The sequence below is a fragment of the Babylonia areolata genome, chromosome 19 (assembly GCF_041734735.1).
Source record: "Babylonia areolata isolate BAREFJ2019XMU chromosome 19, ASM4173473v1, whole genome shotgun sequence".
Classification (NCBI taxonomy): domain Eukaryota; kingdom Metazoa; phylum Mollusca; class Gastropoda; order Neogastropoda; family Buccinidae; genus Babylonia; species Babylonia areolata.
Genome location: NC_134894.1, coordinates 31,136,093 through 31,154,043, shown reverse-complemented (window position 1 = coordinate 31,154,043; position 17,951 = coordinate 31,136,093). Strand labels below are relative to the sequence as shown.

General features: G+C 41.8%; 1 protein-coding gene across 1 annotated transcript in view; it reads right to left on the bottom strand.

Moving 5' to 3' along the window:
• LOC143293618 (U5 small nuclear ribonucleoprotein 200 kDa helicase-like) overlaps window positions 1–17,951 on the bottom strand; it is a 55,316-nt gene that overhangs the window by 10,565 nt on the left and 26,800 nt on the right. Inside the window, exons 21-35 of the mRNA XM_076604706.1 lie at window positions 16,640–16,742; window positions 13,924–14,102; window positions 13,179–13,331; window positions 12,576–12,656; window positions 11,361–11,551; window positions 10,438–10,729; window positions 9,759–9,829; window positions 8,811–8,911; window positions 8,158–8,331; window positions 5,061–5,221; window positions 3,676–3,774; window positions 3,140–3,268; window positions 2,240–2,431; window positions 1,035–1,292; window positions 56–258 (exon numbers count right to left, since the gene is read on the bottom strand). Of these exons, the coding sequence (XP_076460821.1) occupies window positions 56–258; window positions 1,035–1,292; window positions 2,240–2,431; window positions 3,140–3,268; window positions 3,676–3,774; window positions 5,061–5,221; window positions 8,158–8,331; window positions 8,811–8,911; window positions 9,759–9,829; window positions 10,438–10,729; window positions 11,361–11,551; window positions 12,576–12,656; window positions 13,179–13,331; window positions 13,924–14,102; window positions 16,640–16,742 (2,387 nt within the window). The remainder of the gene's footprint in view (window positions 1–55; window positions 259–1,034; window positions 1,293–2,239; window positions 2,432–3,139; window positions 3,269–3,675; window positions 3,775–5,060; window positions 5,222–8,157; window positions 8,332–8,810; window positions 8,912–9,758; window positions 9,830–10,437; window positions 10,730–11,360; window positions 11,552–12,575; window positions 12,657–13,178; window positions 13,332–13,923; window positions 14,103–16,639; window positions 16,743–17,951) is intronic.

Below are 17,951 nucleotides of genomic sequence, written 5' to 3'. Positions count from 1 at the left end.
CATGCATACACGCACACATGCATGCACACACACCAACAAAAACTAGCAGACTTACGAGTGCGTTTTGCCATCGTAGTACTGCGTGTCCATGACGATAACCAGGTGGGCAGCAGCGGCCATTCCCCAGGCCAGGCCACGGGTGGCCACAATGACCTGCACAGCCCCTGAGTTGAAGAGCTGTTCCACAATGGTGCGCTCGCTCTCCGACAGCCCCTCATGCAGGTAACCCACCCCACTGGCCAGTGTCTCCTTCAGCGTCTGCAATGGAGCATGTCAAATTCCATTTCATCATGGAGTATAACAATAATTGTAGATGTTGCACTCAAATGATGAAAACTCCCTATAAAAAGGGCTCTAAGCACCTCAAAATGAAAAAAATGCATACAGTGTTAAATGATGGCATACAACAACACTTGAAAGCATTTGAGAAAAAAAAACAACTTGACACACACTCTTTCATGCACACAGAAACTATTCACACCCACACTGGATATATTTATATATATGACACTGGGGGGTGCGGGGTGGTGGTGAGGGGCCGGCAAGGGGGGCCGGGAGTGTGGGGGAGAGAAGTAAGAAAAAAAGATGGATGAGGGAAGGGAAAGATACGAACAACTAAGATTCATCAAATCAAAGGCCATGCTGAGCATATCACTTTTCCTGGTATTCATAAAGGATTGAAACTGATCAATATCCATGCTGGAAAAATGCATTCTCTCGTTCGTTAATTGTTTTCTGCAGGCAAAGAGTTTCCATTAAGACTTTGATTTAATAAATGACTCTGATTACGATTCTGTTCAGCTGTCATAAGCTCTCATTTTGTAAACTGTTTTAGCACAGGCAAACCAGTTATTAAGAATATGAGTGAAGTGATTCTGATGCTCATGCTGTTCAGCTGTCATAAGCAATCAGAAGTATAATGTGAAAAAGATCAGTAGAACTAGATTAGGGAGGGGCAGGGGAGGGGGGGGGGGGGAACCATGGTGACAAACATCTGCACATGACAACTAATGCTGAGCACCAGGCTGACTGACCATGTCAGAGATCTTGTCTAGGAAGGGGGTCAGGTCATCCTCCGTGACGTGCAGGAAACGGCTCTGAACCTTGTCGTCTGTTGCTCCCTGCAGCTCTGCTGCTGCGTACGTCAGCACGTCGATGGCAGTGATGCGCGTCTGCTTCCGCGACGGAACAAACAGGACCACTGGTTTGCGGGGTGAGTGTCGCATGACGGCCTGGTAGGCTGGTTTGCCCATGGCGATGATGCGTGATGCATTGTGGGAAATGTTGAAGCCCTAGGGAAAAGAAATGACACCTGATGTAACTTTTTTTTTTTTTTTTTTTAAAGTCAGACTTTGGCTGACAGTCACTTTTAATAGAGTCGGCAACCTGAAGATCCTGTTCATTCTGTTTTGGTCACCTCCAGATTAAAAAATTCAAAACAGGAAAACAAGAATATATCAGGAACAAAAATGATAATTAAACCTTTTGTTAGCACAGAACACATCAGGGTGGTCAGCTAGTACCATCCATCTCACTGTGTACACTCACACTACCTGTGTTTCAGAACACAGCCATCCAAGAAGCATATCAAAAGGGGCAAAGGAAGGCTTTTGTAGAACAACAACAACAACAAAAAACAAACAGATGCATCGATTAACAAAGAAAAAAGAAAAAAAGGCAGAGAACAAAGACACTGATAGAAAACTGGAAATTCCTAATTAACAATTTTCAGAAGGTGGAGATACTATTCAAACTCAATGATGCCCCTGCCAAGGGCACATGCTGCCTCCACTACAAAAAAAGATGGGAAGATATGTTTTTGAAACTGGATGATGTCCCCTAGGACACATGCTGCCTCCAATGCAACGAATAAATCAGCGTCTGTATGAATTACAGCACTGGTTGGAGCAACTGACTTTTAATATCCTTAAACATCTGTGACCAGGGACCACTTAACTTATGTGCCTTTATACCAAAACAAAGTAAATATGAATGAAGTATGTGCCTTTATACCAAAACAAAGTGAAATAAATACCAATACATCTACTGCAAAGATGCCAAATACCAATATGGAAATAATAGTAATAATTAGTATTTATATAGCGATGAATCTTGTGCAGAGACAAATCAAACATATAACACAGAACTACTACACCATCCATGCCTGAGAGAACCTGACATTAACACCCCCCCCCCACCCCCTCCCCGCGAGATCCTGTCGGACCCTCTGAATGTCTACCTGGATGTGAAGCTCCAGAGGCACGGGCCTGACGTTGGGGTGGAAGTTGAAGAAGGCGGTCGTGCCGCAGCCCAGCCACTGCGCCACATCCCGCGCGTTGGACAGGGACGAGGACAGCGCCACGATGCGGATGTTGCGCTCCAGTTGGGAGGAGATGTAGCGCATGCGTGAGCAGATCACCTCCAACACAGGCTGATCAAGGGGAAGAAAAAAGGAATATCAGTCTTTTTGTCAGAATCATAACCTCTTTCTCATCTCAGAAAGAGAAATAGCGATTGGTGAAGTCTGTGATACGTAAAGATTACAAGCAGCACAGTTAACAATAGAATCCAACACAAAAAAAACACAGCAACATCACAGCAAGCCAGATCAAATGATCAAAAACAAAAACAGACACATATATATGCAAATGAATGTGTGTTCCTCTGCATGCAAACATACTTAGTAATAAAATTAAATATTCCTTACATCGTTACACGAAGAATATCAGGTCTAGCCAAAGAAAGGAAAAAAGAAGGAGGGGTGTTCAACTATAATCCTAGTGACAGACACCAGCAAGATCAGCCCAGATACAGAAATGATTGGTCTTAGCTTGTAACTTTCAGATAATGTCAGAACGGCTTACAAGACTCAAATATAATTCTCAGACAGCAGCAATAGGTGCCTATTATATATATATGTGTGTGTATCACAGTCCACCATAAGCCATGGATACTGTCTTCTCCACTTACTCACTACCCATTAATGCCCTCTGCCATACAGGGCAGCACTGAAGAACCACCACTTTTGTTTGATTTAAGGCAGTCTCTGAATGGAACTTATTGTGTGCTTCTCCAATGGCAGAATGAAATTTGAGGGAAAAAAATAGATGCAAAGCAAAGTCCAATGAAAAGTACCTACCCCGACTTCGCCCCCAATGAGGTGGAGCTCGTCAATGATGAAGAGGGACACATTCTGCACGTTCTTCCTCTGCTTCCATCGGCGTGACAGCACGTCCCACTTCTCCGGTGTGCTGATCACAATGTTGCCCTGCACACACACCATCACTCACTGCTGTCATCTCCACAGTCTGTGTTAACGTATGCATACTACTCTGCCTTGTTTTGTTTCAAAACAGCACATGCATGTACACAAGCACACATACATGCATCCCCCATATACCCACGCAGACACATGCACAGTTTTTAAAAAATGGAAGAATGTAAAACTGACAACTAACAAGTAAGTATCATGATTCTGAATTGTAAAATTTTGGGTTTCGTTTGTTTTCCTTCCTTTCTTTTGAATGCAAATATAAATGCCTGCTTTCATTATTTGAAACAAATTAAAAATATCAAATTTTAATGTCAACAGAGAGAGAGAGAGAGAGAGAGAGAGAGAGAAAAGAAAGAAAAGGAAATAGGTATTAAGTCTACAGAGACTGTGAAACATTATACCTTGGCCAGCAGTTTGAGGTCAGTGCCGGTCTCTCCAGTCAGCAGAACAACCTTCTTTCCAAGCTGTCCGGCAAACTTGTTGTGCATCTCGGTGTACACCTGAACCAACACCACACACACTGTATCAGGTGCAAACACTACAAATTAGCAGCACCCTAACCAATAAAGGATACCTCACTTGATTTTTAATTGATTCAAAACAAAATTCAGAGGACAAGAGGAGACCCAAAATATATCTTAACAAAATGAAATGGAACAAGTGATGATGGAAACTTTGATGAAGACCAAAATGGAATCAAGTCATCCATATCACCTGCTGCATACTGTCCGATATGGGTGAGATAAAGTTTGAATCAACACATTATTTGAACAGATTTCCAATGTCTCTGCTCAGCAAGCTTCCTAGCTCATACCTCCATCCACATTACAGTCTGTTCTTTGGTGGCTTTAGTTCACCTGTTGTGGACATACTTTCCTGACAGACAACGGTGTGCCCACATGGAAACAACAAGGATCATGGTGTTGGCTGTGAACCCAATACGACTGGCTTGTATGGTATAATGCATGATGGCAGGACACCAATATTAAGTGACTGGCCACAAGATACTGTGTTGTACTGAAGTACTATAAAGAAGTACAGTGTCTACTTATTTCTGCATTCTAAAACACTTTCATGGCTTGTTGGACTCACTCGGTACCAGCTGCAGTAATAAACATTTCACAGCTTGGACACACAAATGATGTCAACAGTTACTGTCTCTCTCTTTATTGTCCTGACAAAGCATGGTAGCTGGGGCAGGGGTAAGCAGAGAGAGGGTAATCTTTACTGTCTTTAATCATATGAAAAAAGGAAATTTATTTTACCTTGATGCGACTCACAATTAAGTGTAGACATTATTTTAGGAGAATCCTATTCACTTCACCCTTCTGAAGTATTCCTTCTCAAAAGAAAGCCAACAACTTACTTTGACAGCTCAAAAAGAGGGTAAATGCAGCAGACAGACATACTCTTACATGCAGGTACCTGCACGCATGCATGCACGCACACACACATGCACATATTCACACACACCCCATGCAAGCATACATGTGTGTACATATGCACAAACACACATGCATACACACACACACATGCATACATACAAGCATACCCCCCCTATACTCACACACAAACAAACAAACAAAAAAAGCATGTTCCCCTTCACCAGCAAACCACCACCACTTCATGAAGACAATAATATCAAAACCAATGAAGCAACACATGTTTAACCAAGCAAACAGAATCTGTACTCCTCTCTCCCCTCTGTCCTACGTACACCTCTCTCCCCTATCACCTGCTGCCCTGGACAAGCAGCCCACCCCCACTCCCCTTGCCCAGTACTCACCTGCTGAGCCAAGGCATCCAGTGGAGCGATGTACACACAGCGACCGTCCGCGTTCTGTGTGAACATACGCAGGATGGCAAACTCGGCGCAGATGGTTTTCCCACTGCCTGTGGGGGCCCCCAGGAAGACGTTGTCATCACTGTTGTACACCGAGTTGAACACTGCAAGGAGATCAGCAACATAAGAGTTCAACATCAAGATAAGATAAGATAAGAATAACTTTATTATCTCCAACTGGAGAAATTTGGTCAGGTGCATTATCACAACATAGACAAGTAAACAACATGGGGTCCATAACTGTTGAAGTCAACAACAGCTTTTACAAATATTACGAAGATACAAATCAAAAAAATATCACATACACCGTTTCATACATACATCCTCACACTGCAGGTAATAACTAGTATTCTTAAGTAAAAACAGAAAGAATTAAGAAACATTATTTGAATATAATGATAAACATAGCCTACTACACTGCATATTGATTATAACAGACATATAAGATAAGAATAAAGATAAATTGCGGAAAACCGCAACCAGATAATCAGCACACACCCGCACCCACCCACCCCCCCCACACATGCGGATTACTTGATTAAACAAGAGTAATAAACATATGTTCTCAAATAAAAGCATTTAACATATTCGCTTTTAAAAACATTGCAATCAAAACAAACAAAACAAAACACTAGCATTAATCACAGTTCAACACACAGAGTTCAACATCAACAAACACAACAAAACATCAGCGCTAATCATAATTTAGCTGAAACACATTTCTTCAAGGTAACTTTTCACCGCCAAGTTTTTGTATGAAAAACATTACCCAGCACCAAATATTTTAGACTAGATGCTCTCAGTCACATGATTCAGTGCATATCAGAACACAGTGGACTTGTTCACTTCAAACTTGGTCAAGGGAGGAAGTTCAGTCACTTTCCTATTGTGCGGTTTGGCCGCAGCTGTCAAGCTTTGTTACAAATGGTCCTTTTAACTTGAGTGTCTAGTCAACCAAAGTCGCCTTTGGAAGCGAAAGTGTTGAATTACTTGAAACCTTGTCGGACTCACTCTTTATCAGCTGTGATCATAAAAACTCCACAGCTGGGGCACAAGAATGACATCAACAGTTACTGTCTCTCTCTTTATTGTCCTGACACAGCATTGGAGCTAGGGCAGGGGTAAGCAGAGAGAAAATCTATGAAGATCAAGTATACCTTGGAGATGTGAGCCTATACATGAACACACAAACACACACACACACACATATATACCACCACACACACATATGCGCACTCACTCACACACTAAACTTCAAGGGCAAACTGTTCTTGTATCTGACAACACAAGCATATGCCCACTCACTCACACACAGCACTTCACAAGCAAACTGTTCTTGTATCTGACAAAATGTGGGACAGGCAGATGTGTCAGCGAACAGACATCACTGACAGCAAACAACCTGCCAATGTCCACAGTTTCTCTGCCTCTCCTTATTGTCCCACACCAGTATAGCACACAGTGCAGGGGTAAGCTGAGAGAACGACTCTCCACTTCAGTTCAACATCTATCATTTATCTATCTTTGTTCTGTATAGACCGGCTGACTACACAGGGCCTTATCAGAGCTGAAAACACTGTCAATATTGATCCCATTGAACCTTTAAAAAAAACCCCAAAAAACCACCACCACCCCAAACACACACACACACACATAAAAAAAAAATTTAAAAAAAAAAAAAAAAAAAAAAGGCTAAGGTACAGTCATATTCGTGGACCTGCCTCTGACATTATCCGTTCTATCCATTTTTCACCACAGATTTATAAAAAAATAAAATAAAAATGAGAAAAAGGAACACGAACACAAACATTATTATACATAGTAGACACACACAAAAATAACAGGCATAAAAAAAAAAACAAGTATGTGTCGTGAAACCGAATATTGCTGTTAGGCAACTCAGACATCCTGGGTACAAAAATGAACACAACATAGTAAGAATGCCCATTATTAAAATCCAGAAAAAAACAAAAACACGTCTTCTAGGAGAATAGATGAATAGACCAGCAAGACGAAAGTTAAGACAGGAAGAGATGACAGAAAGAAAAGAACAAAGCCAGAAACAAAGAAAGTGATAGAAAAGAGGAAATTCCTAGCACAAAATTTCAAGAAGGTGGGAAAACTATTTATACTGAGAGAGACTCTGGCATTCCCACACACAGGATTTGGGGGGGATTTTCATAGCTTGTCGGACTCCGTCTTTACCAAATGTGGTCAATACTCCACAGCTTGGATGTAAGAATGATGTCAACAATTACTGTCTCTCTCTTTATTGTCCTGACACAGCATGATAGTAGCTTGGGTAGGGGTAAGCAGAGAGAGTGTCTGTTTAGACCAAGTATAACTGAGATATGTGTGCAAAACTCATAATGAATCATTTGTCTTAGATAGAGAATGGGTGGGTTTCCCAAGCATCCGTCACATCTGTCATCATAATTCATTATATGCCCTTACTAGAGAATGGGTGGGTATCCAAAGCATCCAGCAAATCAGAATGCATCATGTGTCTTAAATACAGAATGGGTGGGTTACTCAAGCATCCAACAAACTGTGATGCATCATTTGTCTTAAATAGAAAATGGGAAGGTTACTCGAGCATCCAACAAATGATAATACATCATTTGTCTTCACTTGAGTGTGTTACACAAGTTCTTTACTAGAAAATGAGTGGGTTACCCAAGGTCTTTACTAGAAACTAGCGGGTTATCATAGGTTTCTACAAAAGAATGGGTGGTTAACACTAGAGCTTTACAAAAGAATGGGTGGGTTACCCAAGGTTTTTACAAAAGAATGGGTGGGTTACCCAAGGTTTTTACTAAAGGATGGGTGGGTTACCCAAGGTTTTTACAAAAGAATGGGTGCATTACCCAAGGTTTTTACAAAAGAATGGGTGGGTTACCCAAGGTTTTTACTAAAGGATGGGTGGGTTACCCAAGGTTTTTACAAAAGAATGGGTGGGTTACCCAAGGTTTTTACTAAAGAATGGGTGGGTTACCCAAGTTATGTTATAAAGAAGTGAGGCTGAGGCAGGTTAAGTTACCCTGTGTCTGGATGGGGTTGAAGAAAGGGAAGTGCTCGCTGTAGAGTGCCTCATAGGCAGGGTTTCTCAGGGCAGACACCGGCAGGGGCTGTAGGTCCAGCAGCTCTGTGGGGGGAGGGTAGCGCTCCGGCAGGATCAGGTGGCGGAATGACACGGGCAGCTGGGTCTCTGAACCTGAACACAACACACCATCATGAGGTGTAGGGGAGTGACTGAGTTTTGTAATACTGAAAAATTTGCGGCTGGGGGTCTCCAGGGGCCATTTTGACTATAGTGTATGTCTGAATACAGAAACAAAGTAAAATAAATATATAATTTTAAAAATACCCAAATCCAAATAAGGAAATCCATATGATATGGAAATAATCCCACTCATACCATAGTTCAGACAACAATCAGAACCAAATGGCTGTTGTCAAAACACAGTTCTGTTTGGCCAACAACAATTACTCCTTGTATTAAAAAAGAAAAAAAAAAGAAAAAAAAAGAAAAAAAGAAAACAAAGTTATAAGGCTTCATTCTTGATTCCCTTCTCTTGTCTTATTTACCCAAGCACCTGACCAAACTAAACAAAAAGTTTTGATCATGATGGAGTCTGAAAGTGGTTGTAACCAGTGTGATCATGGTGCAGAGAGCAGAGAAAGACGTCTTACCAATCCAGGTGTCAGAGACCACTCGGATGAAGTACTGGGGGGGCAGAGGTTCAAACACTGGCACAAAGAACTTCACTGTGTGCTCGTCCTTGGCAAATTTGCTGCAACAGACAGTGTCACTTCCGGTCAATATAACGACTCATATAAGACATAGAAATACTAAGTAAAAACTTAAAGATATAAAAAAAAGTTGTTGAGTATTCCCATCAAACAATGTAGACTCACTTTGCTGACAAAATTAGGACATGTAACTAGAAGCAAACCATGCTCAGCAATTCCATCAACCTTTTAATACAATTCAGAAAGGTTCAGAGGATCACATCTAAATCCATTATTTCAACTTGAAATTTTCTATGTACAATGTATGAGTAATATTCAGAGGAACACATCTCAATAAAAAAAATTTTTTTTTAAATCAACATCATTTCTCCTTGAATTGTTCTATGCATTATGTATGAATAATGGATACACACACCTTGAAATTTTATATGTACAATGTATGAGTAATGTATACACACAGACAGAAAAACTAACAGGTAAGTTGGCAAATGTATGTACAGACTTATAACATAAGCCCACATGACAGTCAATAAAGAAATATCCCTACAGTCATACAAACCTACACTGAAAGCAAGTACACACACACAACACATAATAAACAACAACACAAAATGGTGGCAAATGCTGCACTACAGGAATGCTCTCCACTTGTGAGAGGAATCTGAACTTTTTACAGATAAAACTCTTGTCTCTAGAACACAAGACCAAGTAAAGACATTAAATCATGTAAACTCAAAGAAAATAAATGAGTTACAGAAGAGTAACCAAAAATGAATAAATAAAAGAATGATAAAAATAACTACCCCACATAGATAAATACTAAATACATTAAATAAAAGCATTAAATCAAGTGGTAAGTCATGAAACAGAGATCCAACTATGACCCACCTCTTGAGCAGGAAGTACTCATGGTGCAGAACCACCTCACTGTCCACGTCCTCCACCAGAATCCAGAACGCCTGCATACATCATCCACATACATGGTGAAAACACACATCCACACACATGGTGAAAACAACACATACACACACATGGTGAAAACACACATCCACACACATGGTGGGAAAAAACACACACACACACATACTATCAACACATATAGTGAAGACACACACATACACACATGCATGCATGTACACTGGCACACACACACACACACAATCAACATACATGGTGAAGACACAGACACTGACATTAACACACACACACACACAAAACAACAACAAAAATCAACAAAACAAAAAAAACCATTCACTCACATGGTGAACATGCACAAAAACACACTAACATCAAGATACATGCTAAATAATATTAACACATGAAAACACATACTATCAACTCGCATGGTCCTCACATGTGTTTACACCTGTCCCCACCTCCCCGCGCCCCACATAAATGCACACGTTGAACACTTGTACCAACCACCATCACTCACACCACACACTCACTCTCATACACACTACCTCACTTGCTCTCTCTCTCACATACACACACACACACACATACATACACACTCTGTCTCTCTTACACACACACACACACACACACACAGACTACCCCCACCCACCTCAGAGTTCCCGTGGACCTTCTCCTCCCACTGGAAGTCAGGGGTGACGGTGAGCTCCACACGCAGTGTGGACCGGGTGATGGGCTGCACATGCACTGACAGCTCCAGCTTGGGGAACTGGTGCACGTACTTGTGGATCGTCTTGCCCATCTTGGGTGTGCGGATCAGCTCTCCAATCTCGTTGTGGTTCAGGTCGTACAGGCGCTCAAAGGGGAAGTTCTTCTTCTCAATCTTGCGCACCACCTCCTCTGGGATTCGACGGAACTGCCTCAGGGGAGACATGGACTGCCACCTGGTTGATGAACGAGAGAGGCAAGGTGTTGACTCATGTAGGGTACCCACTAAATCAATGAAAACTGAGGACGTAAGAATTCCCCTTCAAAGCCATACTTTTATCTTGTAGACAAACCAATCCCAAGCCACTGACAAGCAGTTTCACTATTCATCCAAAGCTTTTGTCCAGCAAAGATTAATATTTTCACACATTATCTCCTCCTGGCAGATTGCTTAGGGAACCAAAAAATGATAAAAGAGAAAAACATCTAAACTTTCATAAAGAAAACCCCGCTAACAGCAACTACTTTTAGGTACACTTCTTGAAGTACATTCTACTGTTTAATGCTTCACTGGTTTTTTGATGATAGCTGATTATGTGTTATTGCGATTTTTATGACTTTATGTGGAATTAGATTAAATGTGTTGTTATTTTTCTTGAAAAATATAACCTTCACTGCATGAGGGAAAAAAAAAACCCTTTGAAAAAAAAAGTCTCACATGCGCTTGTTGACCATCAAAGCAGCAAAAACCCTGCTAACAACAACCACTTTTATTTATCATTTTTAAAGTCTCACGTGCGCTTGTTGACCATCAAAGAAGCAAAAACGCTGCTAACAACCACCACTCTGTAAAAAGCAAAGTCTCACATGCGCTTGTTGACCATCTTGCAGAGGGCGAGGGCCTTGTCGGCCAGCTGGGCCCAGCCCCGGTACAGCACAATCTCAAAGAGGGCGCGCACGAGGCGCCCTGCTGACTGTGTGATAAACACCATGTCCACCATCAGGGCAAAGCCCTCCAGCTTCAGCTGGGAGATGTATGCCTGCAGCAGCACGTTCACCTGCACAGACACATTGTCTGTCAGTCAATGCATTGTCAGTCACTACTTACTGTTTGTCACTACACATATTGTCTCTCAGTCACTGTATGCCGTCATTGCATTATCAGTCACTACATATTGTTTGTCACTACACACATATTGTGAGTCACTACACACACACATTGTTAGTACACAAACACCATTTGACAGAAGACATTGTTAGTGATTACACTCATATTTAGTCAGTACACACACACTGATAATCAGTACACACATTGTCAGTCAGTACACATTGTTAATCACTACACTCATATCGTTGGTCACTACACAAATGTTGTTTGTTGGTACACACACACTGATAAACAGCGCACACACACTGTCAGTCAGTACACACTGTTAGTCACTGCACATACACTTTTAGTCAATGCAAGTACACTATTAGTCAATGCATATATACCTTTAGTCACTGCACACACATTATTAGTCACTGGATGTGAGGTGGTTCACATCTGGATCAGACAATCATTTAAACGTTCTGTGGATTAAAAACTGTTGCTTTAGTAACACTATCAAACTCTGATGAACAAAGAGGTTATGAGTGAAGACACAAGTGATGAACAGGAAATTTTCTATCTAAAATTACGTTTAAATAACATACTTACCGTGACCCAACTAGTGCAGACTCCGGCAGGGGTCTGACATTCCTGTCCTATGCAAACTACTATCCGCCTATGCGGAGAAAACGAAAGTAACTACGGCCGACAACCTCCCGGAAGTAAGTAACCTCCCCTTTGTCCCGCTGGCTAGTGCCAACTTTTTCCGGCAGCCATTATGACTCCTGTTCCTGTGCTCTTTATACGGCTAAGTTGTTTTTTTGTATTTTCTGTCTGTCTGTCGATTCTCTGGCGTTCTTGTTTTTTGTCAAATTTTGTCTTCAACCAAGTCACTAAATTTCAGCTAGGTATACATAAAAGCTAACACACGCTTGCCCATGCACACATGACTGTGACGTACATAGAATACTAATAAGGGTTCAGAAGTTTACCTTAGCGCTGGGCTCCTCAATGCTCTCCTTGATAGGTATTGGCACTCTCTCCAGCAGTTTCAGCAGTTCCAGTTTCTCTTCCTGGAACAAACAGCAGTTTGGATTCAGTTAACCCCTTGCCTCAAAATGCAGTCACATCAAACAGCACAAGAATGGACATGGACCTATCCACCCTGGATCAACCAGGTCCTTTTCTGCTCATATCCCAAAGGCAGATCAGGAGCATAATAAAATCACTACAGAAAACAGCCAAAGCAGTTCTGTTAATATCTAAGAAACAGACTCATTTTTCAGGGAATAAGGATGTGGTGTGGTGGTGTAGGTGATGTGGTGTGTGTGTGTGTGTGTGTGTGTGTGTGTGTGTGTGTGTGCAAGTGTGTTTGTATACATGTGTGTGTGAGGGTGAGATGTCAGAGGTGTGGTGCTGTGTGTTATGAGTCATCTTACACCGTTTTAAAACAATTTTCAGGTAGTTAAGATCTTAATTTTCTATATCCCTGTACCTTATTCATGCACATTCATTGTCAAACGTGCTAAGAACAGCAAGGTAAGCGCTATACAAATGCACACTATAATCACACTTATCTATCAGCAGTGACTGACCTCCCTGACAGTGATGTACTTGAACTCTGAGGACAGGGAGAACACCCTGAACAGCTCTATCTCGCTCAGCGTGGGCTTCAGCAGCTGGTTGTATGTGGCCATGGACTCACTGGTGCAGTAGTAGTGGCTGGCAATGCGACCCAGCTCCGTCACCTGCGCAGCACACACATCACTGGATGCAGCACTTCAGTATCATGGCCTCACAGCCAACAGATGACACTCACACACAGCACCTCAGTATCATGACAGAACAGCTCACAAACACACACACACACACACATACACCACACACATACATCCCACCTCCAAATCCTCACAGTTTATCAGTCCCATACGTACCAGATGCTTACACACACGCACCGATGTTGCTTGTATAAGATTCATTGGGTTTTTCTTGCGGGATTTTTTTTTGTTGATGTTTGCTTGTTTCGGATTCTTTTTTTCTACTTATTGTAATAGCAACATAACGACTTTGTCACAGTAAATCTAATCTATTTCCACTTCCTCCTTTTCACTTTGTTTGCGTAAATTTAGAATTTTTTCTTCCATAAAAGGAACAAAAATAATGATTTCTCACTCCAACATTTCCATATCTATCAAGATAGTTCAGATCTTTTCCATCCCCCCCCCCCCCTTCAATCTAAAAACCTACAACTTCTTCTTTCACTCCGCGAATCCCTTCCCATCCCATCTCACCTTTGACCCCCCCCCCCCCCCCCTCCTCAGTGCCAAAGGCTGTTTTTACCTGCAGGTGCCCTGTCTTGCGGTCATACTTGACCAGGTTGTTGCGGTCCAGTGCACAGGCTGCAGTGTGGATGAGGTCTTTGCGGCGCTGCTGCAGAAAAGGGTCCTCCCTCACCTGGTCGTGCGAGATGCCGTACAGCGTGGGGTTCCGCAGCATGCGAATGTACAGGTACGTGTAGCCTGAAAAGGATACACACACACACATTCATGCTCAAGTCTAGTACACTGTCTGCGTACACAACAGGGTGGGAGGGCTTGTGGGGCCTGGGGGGGCTGGAGTGGGGGTGTGTGTGGGGGGGGGGGGGGGGGGGGGGTGCGAAACAGCAATCACAATAGAAATTCGCTTTCATGTTGCTTATCTTTTTGAAAGGACACATGTCCAAGCTCAACTTTGTGCACTGCCTCCATAAACAACAGAGTGTGGGTGGGTAGTGGGGGGGAAGCCACAATGACAAATCGGGGGGTGGATTGGAGAGGGGGTTTGCTGTGAGGGATGGTGGGGTGGCAGGTAACAGCAATGATATATCTCTACAGAATTTGTTTTCATGACACTTGATCTTCTGTGTTGCCTGAAAGGACACACAAATGTCCAAGCTCAATTCTGTGCATGTGCCCAGGCTCAACTGTGTGTACGGTCTACAGTATACACAACAGGGTGGGGAGGCTGGTAGGGGGGGTTAGGGATTTGGTGAAAGGGTTCGGTATGGGGGAACAACAAAAAAAATCACTACAGAAATTTGGTTTCATGTTGTTTGATCTTTCATGTAGCCTGAAAAGACACATACATCCAAACTCAACTTTGTGCACTGCCTACAGCATAAACAAAGGGTAGGGGGTGTGGGTGGGGGCAATACAATAAATCACAACAGAAATTTGATTTCATCTAGTTTGATCTTTTTGAAAGGACACATGTCGAAGTTCAAATCTAAGTACTGTCCATATACCCAATAGTGTTGGGGTTAAGACAACAATAACAAATCACTTCGAAAAGTTGTATTCATAATGCTTTTTTGTTCATTTGCTGCAAAGAGAGCTTAATGTTCCAAGTCACATGGATGTGTGTTTATAGCAGTACTTCAATGGAATGTTTATCCCTTTTCTTTCTCTTTTATAATCATCATGGAAAACAAAACAACATGGAAAGTTTTCAGGCATTCTTTAACCTTTCCCGTACGTCGCCTAAAATTTTGCGCGCCGTACGTCGTGGGTGTGCAGAAACCCATGGTTTCTAAGAAGGAATGACCCCTCGCTGTACGTCGTGGGTGTGCAGGCACCCATGGTTTCTGTGTACGAACTAACCCTTCGCTGTACGTCGTGGGTGTGCAGGCACCCATGGTTTCTGTGTACGAACTAACCCTTCGCTGTACGTCGTGGGTGTGTAGGCACCCATGGTTTCACTGAAGAAATAAGACCTTGCCGTACGTCGTGGGTGCACAGTAACCCACACCTGTCCGTAAAGCAAATTTGACTTTTCTTCAGCAGACTTGCATGCGCAGTTTCCACTTGTGCGTGTAGGCTATTTACTCCAGTGCTTGACCAGGCGCATTGTGAATAAGTTTTGCCCGTGAGAAGAGAGTGTTGTTACTTACAAAAAACGGTGTTTTTTTTTGTTTTGTTTTTTTTTTGTGTGTGTGTTTGTGTGTTGTTTTTGTTGTTGGTTTTGTTTTGTTTTTAGCGGCTACACGCCCATCCTCTTTCGGTCAAGGCAGATACCCTAACATAGCAGCAACAGCCTGGTATCAGTCCCCCCCTTCCCTTGGCCTAGATCTCGGCATTCCTGGCTGGCTGGCTGGCATTTTTTTTTCTTTCTTTTTTTTAGCCATAGTCGGGTTTTCTCTACTTTGAACAGATTAGGATAAGAATAAAATTTCTATATCAATTATCTTTCTTTTTTTTAGCCATAGTCGGGTTTTCTCTACTTTGAACAGATTAGGATAAGAATAAAATTTCTATATCAACTAGATTTTAGATCAATTGATTTCAGACTTACAAAAATATCCAGTTCTTAGAAAGGTACTTTAATTCCAACTAGATAAAAAGCTATCAATCAGTTGCTCCCGATCATTCTCTACAAGAAAAACAGTTCATTCAATATTGTTGAAGATATCTAGTGCAATAAATATTGTTTTCTGAAATTAGTTACAACTTTAGAGTAAAACTTGCCGCAGACTTGAACCGGGATACGATCAACAAAAGACAAGGTCACTCTCATCTCTCTCTGTAGCGAGCCCAAGTGACGTCATGTCGACAACGCGTGGCGCGCAAGCTTTGCATGGGTGGCTCCACACCCACGACGTACGGCGTGCAAGGTTTATTCTTTGGGAGTATGGGTGTCGTCACACCCACGACGTACTGGGACATTAATTGATTAATAACTTCTTTGTTTATGTATAAAAGAAAATAATGTTCAGTGGATATGTAGTAAACTATATTATGGACAAAGTCATGAAATTATGTGGAAGTGGCTTCAATATTACTTGAGTTACAGAGCAAAAACACTTGTCTGGGTGATTTCACACCCACGACGTACGGGAAAGGTTAAACTTGTTCTAAGCCTCACGCAGTTGGCTGTGCATCTGAACATTGCACTTGTCATGACATTAAAGAGGCATATAGAACTCTGTTTTTAAAGCATTCCCACCATCACATCTTGTATGGGGACTTGTTTTTGTTTGTCAATATGTCTGTGTGATGATGAGTTCATACAAGAGCCTCACCCAGCCAGTCTACCGCCTCCTTGACGTTCTGCACAGTGCCCAGCACAATCTCTGCATTCAGGTTGTCCGCCAGCTTGCTGATGAACTGGCTCTCAATGGGAAGCTGCACACACACACACATACGCACACACACACACACACATGCATACACACACACACACACTTTTTGTTTCAAACCATGATTACTGCCCATTCCCCTCTATCATTCGTATGCACATGCACACACAAACACACGCTCACTCTCTCTCTCTCCTCTCCTTTTTCTAAACTTTATAGCCACATTTTAAACCAACGACTTAGTAAGTGGATTGAAGAGAACAGTGTTATAAATGAAAGTCAGGCAGGTTTTAGGAAGAAATACAGTACAATCGATCATGTCTTTACTCTGTTTGCATTGGTTCAAAAACAACTGTCTTATCATAAGAAATTATATGTCGCATTCATAGATTTTAGAAAAGCATTTGATTCAGTTGTACGAATAAATTTGTGGAATGTCCTTGAAAAAAGAGGTATACACGGAAAAATGTATAATGCAATAACTAGCATGTATCATGTTGTGAAAGCCAGAGTTAGAGCAGGCGGTGAATTAAGTAATGCTTTCATGTGTCCCACAGGCCTTAAACAAGGTGAAGTGTGCAGTCCTGTCTTATTTTCTTTATTTATCAACGAACTAGCATCTGATATTATTAACAAAGGAAAGCATGGTGTTCAGCTGATACCTGATGTACTAGAAATACTTATTCTTATGTTTGCTGATGACATAATTCTGATATCTGACTCTGTAACTGGTCTGCAAAATCAGCTGAATGTGCTATATGATACGGCCATGAATCTTGGCTTGATTGTGAACCTTGACAAGTCTAACGTTGTTGTGTTTAGAAATGGTGGGTACTTATCGGAAAATGAAAGGTGGTTTTATGGAAAAGCAAAAATGACAGTTGTAAACATGTATAAGTATCTAGGTGTCATTTTGTCAACAAAACTAACTTTTTCCCATACATTACATGATATGGCTGGCAGGGCAAAAAAGGGGGTGATTAGTATTTTCATGTTATTCCGATCAGTTGGTGAAAAATGCCCAAAAATATTTTTTAAACTATTTGATGCGCAAATTCAACCAATGCTTAGTTACGGGGCGGAAGTTTGGGGTCTGATTGCAAATCTTGATGTAATAGAGAAAGTGCATACATTTGCGCTAAAACGGTTCTTGAATGTGAGTGTTAGAACACCAAATGCAATGGTTTATGGTGAACTGGGCAGATTTCCCTTGTATATTAATATATACTTGAGGTGCATCAAGTACTGGCTAAGA